This window comes from Canis lupus, chromosome 9 (genome assembly GCF_003254725.2).
Source record: "Canis lupus dingo isolate Sandy chromosome 9, ASM325472v2, whole genome shotgun sequence".
NCBI lineage: Eukaryota > Metazoa > Chordata > Mammalia > Carnivora > Canidae > Canis > Canis lupus.
In genome coordinates, this window is record NC_064251.1 from 15,008,184 (window position 1) to 15,019,056 (window position 10,873).

The 10,873-nt window shown below is 41.4% G+C and overlaps 1 protein-coding gene across 2 annotated transcripts in view; it reads right to left on the reverse strand.

The window, feature by feature from the left end:
- DCAF7 (DDB1 and CUL4 associated factor 7) overlaps nt 1-8,264 on the reverse strand; it is a 30,548-nt gene extending 22,284 nt beyond the window's left edge. For both annotated transcript variants that reach the window (XR_003131803.3, XM_025436521.3), the window contains exon 1: nt 7,898-8,264. Coding sequence is in view for 1 of the 2 variants with exons in the window: in XM_025436521.3 (XP_025292306.1) it covers nt 7,898-8,035 (138 nt within the window). In the remaining variant the exon portion in view is untranslated. The remainder of the gene's footprint in view (nt 1-7,897) is intronic.
- Between the last annotated feature and the right edge of the window lie 2,609 nt (nt 8,265-10,873).

The following is a 10,873-nucleotide window of genomic DNA, read 5'->3' on the forward strand; positions in this document are numbered from 1 at the left end:
ACCTGCTTTAATTAATCAATTACTTCTCTTTTAAATTTTTATTATTTTTAATCAATTAATTCTTAAATTTATTTTTTAAGTAGGCTCTATCCCCAAGCCCAATGTGGAACTTGAACTCATGACCCTAAGATCAAGAGTTACACGCTTTACCAACTGAGCCAGCCAGACACCCCAAGATATGTGCATTTTTAGTTTTATGGGATGCTGAATTACTTTCCAAATAGGCTATAGCAATTCACACTCCTACCAGCATGTGTTCATTTCCTCATACCATCAACAACACTAGAAGCAGTTAACTTTATTTTTATCAACTTAAAAGGAAAAAAAAATTACTTGGTCAATTCTCATTTCCCTTAACTACCTGTGAGGTTGAGCATCTTTTCCTATTTATTCAACATTCACACTTCTCCTATGAACTAGCTATTTATACTTGGTCCATTTTTCTATCACATTAACCTGTCATGTTTTGAAAGTATTTCCCCTGGCCTACCATTCGTCTTCTGACTTTATCCACAGCATTATCTTCTCACATAGAAATGTTTTATTTGTATGTAATATGATCTGCCAATCTTTTCCTTATTTGACTCTGGATTTAATGATTGGTTTTAAGATTGTCTTCTCTTCTGCTCACCCCTACTGCCTCAGTACAAATTTCCTAATCAGTTTTCTTCTATTATTGCTTGTGAGACTTTTCTTAACATTTAAATATTAGATCTGGAATTGATTTTAATATACAACATTAATTAGCAGGCTCTAATTTTTTCTGGCAGACAGCCAATTATGCCAATATAATTTATTAATTTTCTTCCTAGTGAATTAAGGTTTTATCTTACCACATACTACATTTCTATATATACTTAGATCCATTTTGGAACATTCTATGTGGTTCCAATAATCTCTCTGGCTATAACTATACCAATCCAGTGTATTTATTCTATTTTATTCTGATAGGGCAATTGTTTCCCTTTGTTTTTCAACACGTTCTTTTATCTCTTTTTTTTTTCCCCACATTTGTATATATTTATTTTTAAGGCTCTGGTGACAAACAATATTCCAATTCTGGCTCTGCTTTTACCATCTATGTCACTTTGGGTAAGTCATTTATCATATCTGGGCCTCAGTTCTCTCATCCTCCCTTAAGTTTTGATATGTAGTAATTTTTCCTAATCAACGGACTTCCCTTAACTTAAAAAATTTATTTTCTTAGTACATGGCCCATTTTTGTAAATTGAGTTATCTTTTCTAAAAGTGCATTATTTTGGGGTGCCTGGGTGGCTCAGTTGTTTAAGCATCTACCTTTGGCTCAGGTCATGATTCCAGGTTCCTGGGATCTAGATCTGTATTGGGCTTCCTGCTTAGCAGGGAGCCTGCTTCTCTCTGTCTGTCTGCCACTCCTTCTGTGGCTCCTGCTACTTGTTCTCTCTCTCTCAAATAAATGAATAAAATCTTTTTTTAAGTGAATTATTTTTACAACATAAATCTATATTCTTAAGCATATTCTCAGGTATTTATAGTGGCACAATCTATAATAATTGCACATTTGTAGACATTGCTCAATTACCTTCTGTCATCAAATGTGGTACACCTAATTTCTCCTCTTCAAGAGGACTCAACTGTTTTTGCCTGGCTGCCCATTTCTTTCTTCATCCTTAAAACTGAGCAACTTTCCTAGGAAAGTTTTCAGTGTCAATGTTTTGTGTTCATTTTTCTTGAGAGAAAGAGTTTAAACTCATTACTTTAAACTTTTATTTCCATAAAGTCTTTTTTTTTTAAAGATTTTATTTATTTATTCATGAGAGACACACACAGAGAGAGAGGCAGAGATACAGGCAGAGGGAGAAGCAGGCTCCATGCAGGGAGCCTGATGTGGGACTTGATCCCAGGACCCCAGGATCACGCCCTGGGTCAAAGGCAGGCTCTATACCACTGAGCCACCAGGGCTGCCCTAAACCGTGGATATTACTATGTCAAAATGTCTCCTAAGACACATATATGCAGGGTGCATGGGTGGTGCAGTCAGTTGAGCAGCCGATTCTTGGTTGGCTCAGGTCGTGGTCTAAGGGTCATGCGATAGAGCCCCATGTCAGGCTCCATGCTCGGTGTGGAGTCTATTTGAGATTCTCTTTCCCTATGCCCCTGCCCCCACACCTCCACCCCCAATCTCTCTATAAAATAAGTAAATAAATCTCTAAATAAGCCTATATGCAACATAAAATATTTACTGCGAAGAGACATGACCACATCTTCACTTTCAAATGCTTTCATGAGTAACAACATAAGTTACTATTCACATAGTAAAATTCACATCTTACATTTTAAAAAAATTTAAAAGATGTCATGCCTATCTTGTTATTTCATGCTCCTTGAGAGAGGAAACTGTATTCCACTTTATTACACACAGTGCTAGTATCAGAACATGAAGATGAATGTGTATATACATGTAATTCTTTTTTTTTTTTTTTTTTTTTAAGTAGGCTCCAGTAAGCACCCAGCATGAAGCCCAAAGTGGGGCTGGATCTCACAACCTCAGATCAAGACCTGAACCATTATCAAGAGTCACTCAACCAACTGAGCCACTCAGGCACCTCCGTATATATGTAATTGTGTTAAAGCCCCAAGTTATGCAAATCAATAGGCCACTCCAGTCAGTGGAACATTTTCTTTCTCTCTTTCTTTTTTTAGTGGAACATTTTCTATGATTGTTAATATAACCAAAATCAGCTAAGCAAAATCCTGTGAGAATAAACCAGCTTTTCTTAATCTTTTCCATTTGTCCTCCCTTCAAGCCTGTTCTTGACTGAGTATTGTTGATCAATGTCTGCAGAGGAGCCTTGCCTTGTCAAACTCTGAGATGAATTCTGTCATAGTACCCTGTCAGCTCAGAGACTAAGCCAACAGCTCTAGCATCCTGGCCTCAGGCAAGCCAGACTACCTACAGAACACAGATTCATTCCTTGCTCAAATCACAGCTTCTCCAGTAAGTCTGTATGAACCAGGTTAGGACAAAAAGTAATAAAGCAGCAGCACTTTTATCCAGTGGTCCCATGGAGGAATTAGTCCTCTCACTGTCTAGAAAAAAGAAAGGAGGAAGTTAAAATCAGAAGAGTTTTATATTTTAAATTCCCCTGGCTGACAGTCTTGACAGGGACTGATGGAGCACTGCAAAATTCTATCTATCATAAATACTTAGGTGTACTAAAACACTTTGTCTTTTTTGTTGCCAATTTTCTATCTGGTAGCAAAGGCCACAGAAGGTTACTAAGTATCATAATTGTGCCTAAAACACTTAAGTATGTGTTCAATACATATCTGTTGAATTAAATGAAGAGATTCCTGAAGGGCTGCCACAAATACTAAGGAACGAAAATTTATATGCCAGAGTCAAAATTATTATGTGCCAAATAGATAAAATAACTACTTTAAAATCTCAGAAGCATCAACACAGGCCGAAAAGGCAAGCAGTCATCCCATGTGTATTTCAAGTACAAGATAGTCTTATCCAGATTCACTACCAGTATTTTTCAAAAAGCATCAGGTATACCTATTTCTCTCTTCAGAACCTCAAAATGTTTTCTAGATGCTAAATCTTAAAGCATTATGGTCAGCTAGATAAATATTAGGAAAAAATAAACCTCTATCAATCTGCCAATTCTATTCAAAACCAACCCTGAAACATGCAAACAAGTGAAAAGAAGCCCAGGAACTGGTACCATCTTTTGCCCTAGAACGGCAAATACCGCCTCTCTAAAGATCATAGATATGGTCTATCTATGAGGAGATGTACCAGCATTCTAATACCAGCTACTGTGTTTAAGCCAGGTAGAATAAGAGAAAATGGGCTTAAACTGGTATATTACAGTACCTGAGTCTGACTACAAGAAGCTTCTAGACCACAAAAATGGATTTAGTTGAAAGGAATCAAGGGAATTTTTTCCTCCAGGTCTTTAAAAGGCAGAGTAATGAACATGATATTTTAAGGTAGCTTTCTGGCCTGGGGTCTTGATTCCTCTCTGGAAAATATAAGTAACATTTATATAACACCTATATAATTCTCCTTGATTATATTTCAATGATACAGATACAGTAATGATGATTAAATAACAACAGCCAACATTTCTAAATTGCTTACCATGTATGTCCCAGGCAGAGTTCCTAAACGCATTACATATATATTAACTCATTTAGTATTACTTATTACCTTCATCTTACAGATGAGCAAACAGGCACAAACATTAACTTGCCCAAAGCCACACAAAACTGGGAAGAGGTAGGACTGAAACCTCAACACCAAATACCTCAAAGGGACTATCTGGTAATAGAGCTTTTTGCATGGGATAGAAGAGCAGAATCAAAGTTCAGGTGCATGTTAGATACAGAAAGATAGAATTCCTGCCTCTGGTCAGCAGATGCCCAAGTAATCCTAGGGTAATGTTCTTAGAGTGCCATCTGGACCACCTATTTCTGATTCAGTTGAGCGTCTGTTAACTTCAGAAGTGGAGCCCAGGAATGTGCAAATCCCTCAGAGGAATCTCAAACACACTAAAATTTAGAAAACCATCACTCCAACACCAATGCTGCTATATCCCCCCGTAGAGACCACAAAAAGATGAAACACAAATACTGATAATGAGACTTCTTATTCCAAATGTAGATGATAGAATCTGGCTCTTTACTCTAAAACAATTCCCAAATTTATTCAGATGATGGAACACTTGAAAGTCAAGTTGTTGAAATACTAATAAAATTTATTTCTACTGAACTACAAATACAAATAATTTTACTATAGGAAAAATATGATTACATTACTACAAACCTTTTAGAAATTATAATCATGTATTCTGATGTCAGTGTCTCCACAATAAAAAAGATGACCATTTCTGGATCATCTTTTTTTTTCATCATTTCTTTTTCATCAATGTTAAAAGCTGTGTCCATTTATTTTGCCCTCTGCTGGTAATCACTATCGACAGCAAGCAGGTAACAAAGATCTGAAAATTCCAACCAATAACTTTTAAATTTCTCTAAATTGTGAAGTCCAGCACCTTCTTGGTAAAAGTTTTGTCCAAAACTGAGCCTAAGAGGCATTGTGTTAGAATGGTATTTACTACTCACCAGCCCCTAGACACAGATCCTTTACATCAGGGTTTAACTTGAGGTCCATGAACTTGAACTGGAAAATCACATTTTGTATTTTCACTAACCTCTGGCTGAAATTTAGCATTTCCTTCCATTATGAAGGGAGACAACTACTGACAACCAAGTCAATATCTGACTTTGTCACTAACAGAAATCATATTTTTATCATATCACATTACTATAATTAACCATCTTGAAATGCTATTTATCCTCACACTACTTTAAAATTATAGTCATATTTACACTGGATGGTGTAATCTAATGAATTAATTAAAAAGTACAGGGGCACCTGTGTGGTTCAGTCAGTTGGGTGTTCAACTCTTGGTTTTGGCTCAGGTCATGATCTCAGGATCATGCTCAAGCCCCATCCAGGGGCTCTGCACTCAGCAGGGAGTCTGCTTGAGATATTCTCTCTCTCTCTGGACCTCCCCCACTCCCTAAAAAAAAAGTACCTGTTACTATAACTCCACTTTTTAAAAAATGTTTTTGATAACTGTAGTTCAATATAATCAATTTCCTTCGTAATCCTATGTATTTTATGCATTTGAAAATGGAATTATGAAAAGAGGTCTACTGGCTTCAGATTCCCAAGGTGTCCATAGCATGCATACGTCCGCATATATACATACACACGTTAAGAACCCTGACTTAGAGAAGTTGGGGCACAAAAAAAGCTTTAAGGTACTGGCTTGCCTACATCATGCCCATGAGTTAAGATAGAAATAACTGCTTATCTCATGATTACTGGGATTATCAGTTTACATTTCACTACTGAGACCCATAGTTCCTGTGTGCCTGGCACAAAGGAGTTCCACTAGGTTGCTAAATGAAAGGACAAACTTTGGGGTAGAGTTCCTATAAGTGAGGTTAACCCCAGTTACTTCACTGATTGTACCAGGAGCCTAACTGTGGCTTAGCTCCTCCTTTCTTAGAAATGAGGCAGCTTCATCTTACCCAAATTGACTCTGGAAGACCTTATGAGAAAAAAGGGGCCACCAATTTGAGTAAAAAAAACTCGAGCCCTATGAAAGATATATTTTACTGTTTTTTTTTTAAACACATATTCTTAAATAATAGTTCTAGTGGTCTCAATTTTACTAACATAGTTTCCACATCAGGACCTTGAATTCCATTCCATTCTGCTATCCACTATGGGGCATAAGGAAGTGGGAGCCAATACAGAAAATAAAACTATGTCTTGCTCAGGACTCTCTGCTTTCTGTAGAAATAGGGAGACTTCAGTATCAGTGTGTAGTCCCTGGGATTTGTGTGTAAATTGTGTATATTATATCGGGGCAATGAGAGTCCTTCGTTTTCATCAGTTTCTCAAAGGGGATTCTAGAGGGACACCTGGGTGGCTCAAACAGTTCAACATCTGCCTTCGGCTCAGGTAATGATCTCAGAGTGCTGGGATAAAGTCCTACAATGGGCTCCCTGCTCAACGGGGAGAGTTTGCTTGTCCCTCTCCCTCTCGCACCCCCAGTTCATGCATGCAAAGTTGAGACCTAGACTCTAGAGAAATGCTTCTGGAAAACTGTAAACAAACTTACAATGCACAAATGTTTTTTGATAAGACCTTTATGTGTAAAAAAGAACTCTTCCTACAACAAACTGTAGGTCAGAAATAATAAGATTAACCTGTGCAACACCCCACAGCTATTTAGTGGACTAGACAGAACCAAATTCCACTTGGCTTTTTCCCCTGCACCATGCCTATCACTGTACACACAGTTTTATTCTTAAGCCATGATGTTCATGGTGTCAAGCAGGAGTTGAAGAAGGCTTTAAACACCACTAGCCAAGGCTCTCAGTTGCTCTGTTCTCACTCTCACAGTGTTTAATACAGCAAGTAGAAAGATTAAGGGATAAAGGAAATAAAATTCTTCCTACGGACATATTCAACAACTTTCAAAAATATATTGATGCTGCAATGTCCGCTAAAAAGATTCTTCCTATTGTCTGTGCATCTATGAAAGATCCTCAAATTGTCAATGTCCAGAAAGACTTACTACTCAAGTTACACTTTTGCATCAGCATGAAAGAAGCCAAGAAAAGGTAAGGAACGTGTCCTCCTTCTCTATTCTGAAATAGAATTATCTGAAAACGTGGCAGGATCACGGTCACAGAACAAAACTTCCAAAAAGAGATCGCTTTTAAGAGGACAGATACGAGGCAGCAACAGCAGTTAACACTCCCAGCAGAAGAGCCGGGGAGGGGGAATCCATGAATAGCACCTGAGGATGGGAGTAGGAGGCGGGGAAGCCTGCACACTGAACAGCCCTAACAGAAATCTAGCGTGGCCAAGAGTGTATGACCACCGACTGAGGCGCCAGCACCTTTCTTCACAGCCATCCCTCTCTCTTCCCCTGTCCGCCCCCCAAGTTGAAGCAAAGCGGCGGGAAGAGAGAGAACTGGAGTGATAAATGACGTAGCCCTTGGGGGGATAAAGTCGAGTTTGAGTGCCATTTCCCCGCGAAATAACTGTCTGACTCGGGCAAGTCACAACACGGTGCCTCAGTTTCCCCATAAGTAAAACGGGGGGGGGGGGGGTAATTACACTCCTGACTACATAGGAATGCTGTCAGGATTAAACGAAACAATGAGTGCGAAAGCTTCTGCACAGGGCCAGACTCTGACGAACCACTCCGGGAGCGCTAAGGCAAGTCCGCAGCAGGGTCCCGGGGTCTGGGCTCCGGCCCGGAAAGGGTGCTCCCGGGGCCCGCTCCCCGCCAGCTGGGTTCCGAGCCCCTGCCCGGCCCACCTTGTTGTTGTACTCCTCCACGAAGCTGCCCAGCGCCAGACGAAAGCGCTTGTCGGGCCGCACGCTCCAGTTCATGGCGTAGACGGTCCAAGGCGCTTCATACTTGTAGATCTCCTTCCGTTTGCCGTGCAGGGACATGGTGGCGGCGGCGCGGCCGCAGTGCGGGCCGGGACGACAGCGAGCTGCTGCGGGCCGGGCGCGAGTCAGGCGGGGAGCCGGGCCTGAGACTGAGGGGTCCGCAGGGAGGCGGGGAGGGGGCGGGCAGGGACGGCCTAGCCCGGAAGCGGGGCCGCGGCGACAGACAACGACCGCCGGGCCCGACCCCTAGTTTCCAACCCGCTTCGGCTCGGACAACAGCCACCTTCCGTTTGAAGCCCCGCCCCGCCCTCCTGAAACGGAAGCCACGCGACCCCCGTGGCTGCGCCGGCCGTTGGCTGCCTGACTTGTTCTTTCGAAAGGTTCCTTCTCCTCATTGGCTAGGGCAGCCGTAGCTTCTGAAACTCTTTTCTATTGGCGTAAATGTCTGTCATTCCAATGACTTGCCCCGCCCTATTTCGGGGGGGGCCGGCGCTTTCTCAGCCCCAAAGGTGATTGGCTGACAGGGATGTCAGTCAGAGAGATAACGGCGCAGTGCGGGTGAATGGGGGCGTGGGTGGCCTGGGGGCGAGCTAGCTGCGGCGGGGGCAGGCCTGCAAATTCTAGGCCAAGTCTCTGAGAGTGAAACCTCCTGCGTGACCTGCTCTGACTTTCTCGCTGCAGCTGACATTCCGAGCGGCTTCTCCACGCTGTCCAGTAGAAATTTACAGTCTCCCTTACCCGGGGGCCTGCGGCCTGACGGCCTGGCCAGAGCCAACGGGAATCACCCTAATCTCCTCCCGTAGACGGGGGGAGCTGCTCTCCCAGGATCCTCAAAGGGCAGGCGGCGGCGGACACGCCTTTGCAGACCGACCTGCATGTGTAGTCAGGCCTTCCTATGCTTTCCTGGCCATTCTAGAAATCCTCCGAATTTCAGCGTTGGTGAAAGTTAAGTCAGCGACCCAACTTGCCCTAAGTTTTTGTCGGTTCCCCTTCATTCCATGCCTTTCCCCGCAGCGGAGCCCAAGGAAAAAGCTGATCAAGCCCTTGCACAGATCTGTGTCCTCAGTTTGAAATGGAGAAGGGCGGGACGCCTGGGTGGCTCGGCGGCGGTTGGGCATCTGCCTTTGGCTCAGGGCGTGATCCTGGGATCTGGGATCGAGTCTTCCATCGGGTTCCCTGCATGGGGCCTGCTTCTCCCTCTGCCTATGTCTCTGCCTCTCTCTCTGTGTCTCTCATGAATAAATAAATAAATCTTAAAAAAAAAAATGTAATGGAGAAGAGCCCGATCTAGGTAACATCTCTTTATAGTTTAAATGGTTTCCAATGCTTTGCTTTCAACACAATGAAAGGAGAATCGTAGGACTAGATGATATCATTAAATATGGATTTAAATATAGTGGACTGTTGAACAACTCAAAGAATTGAGTGGCTGCTATATATAACAAACCCTGTAGTGGTCCATCTACTTTCTTGTTTGAGCACGTTTTCTCTGCTTAAGTTTGTGTGTGTGTGTGTTATTTTAAAGATTTTATTTATTTATTCATGAGAGACACGCACAGGCAGAGGGAGGGAGGGGCAGGCTCCCTGCGGGGAGCTTGATGTGGGACTTGATCCCTGGACCCCGGGATCTTGATCTGAGCCAAAGGTAGACAAGCTCAACCAATAAGCCACCCAGGTGCCCCACTGCGTAAGTTTTTTTAAAAAAAGGAAAGAAAATGGGTATAAAAGTGTTGCTAAACCTTGTCTCGTTCTAATAAAAAAGTGATGTTCATCCACACACGAGCTAATGAAAGGAAAAATAACCCACCCTAAACATGCATTTCCAATAAAATTTTAATTTCTATAATACTTTTTAATATATTTGGAGCTCCTGGCTGGCTCATGTGGTAGGGCATCTGACTCTTGATGTCCAGGTCCTGAGTTCAAGCCACCCATTGGGTGTAGAGTTTACTTAAACAAACAAACAAAAAACTTAAAAAAGTAATTTTTAAAAATTTGAAATATATTTCTATTGAGCAACTCTGTACTAATAAGCATAATCCTTAAAGCCTTGTTAAGTTTACAAAAAAAAAATTTTAAGATTTTATTTATTTATTCATGAGAGACACAGAGAGAAGGCAGAGACATAGGCAGAGGGAGAAGCAGGCTCCCTGCAGGGAGCCAGATGTGGGACTTGATCCAGGAACTCAGGGATGACACCCTGAGTGGAAGGCAAAAGCAGAAGCTCAGCTGTTGAGCAACCCTGGCGTCTCCAAAAATTTAATTTTAAGATATATATATATATATTTGTTGCAAACAGTTATGATCAAGTTATCAATAATAGACCTTAACATGAAAATAAATTACATGTAGCATAAACTGTGGTAGGAATAGAATGGAATTATGAGAAGAGGAAAAGGAATAATGTTTTAAAAAATTTATTCTCATATTTTTTAAATGAATGATGCTAGGGGCCCCTGGCTGTCTCAGTCGGTAGACACGTGACTCTTGATCATAGGGTTGTGAGTTCAAGCTCCACATTGGGCATGGAGCCTACGTAACAACAACAAAAAAAAAATGGTGTTGGCTCTCAAATCACTATGCTATGTGGGCCTAATTGGATCAATTTAAATGAAGCAATTTCTAAAGTATCAATATTCACAATACCCTGGAAATTACATGCTTGCAACTGGTTAAGCTTATCAATAAAATACTTCAAGTGTTAATTTAAAAAATGTGTATGTGATAGGAGGGATTCATTTTCAAAATTCTTTCAAAGAACACCAAAAAAGGACTGAGGATCGGTGACCAGGTATTTTTTGGCCAGCTTATTTCACTGGAGTGATTAACTGCACGTGCTTTCAAGCCAGACCATCTGGGTTGAAAGTGTGTCCTTCTTTTCCCATGTTAGGCAAGATT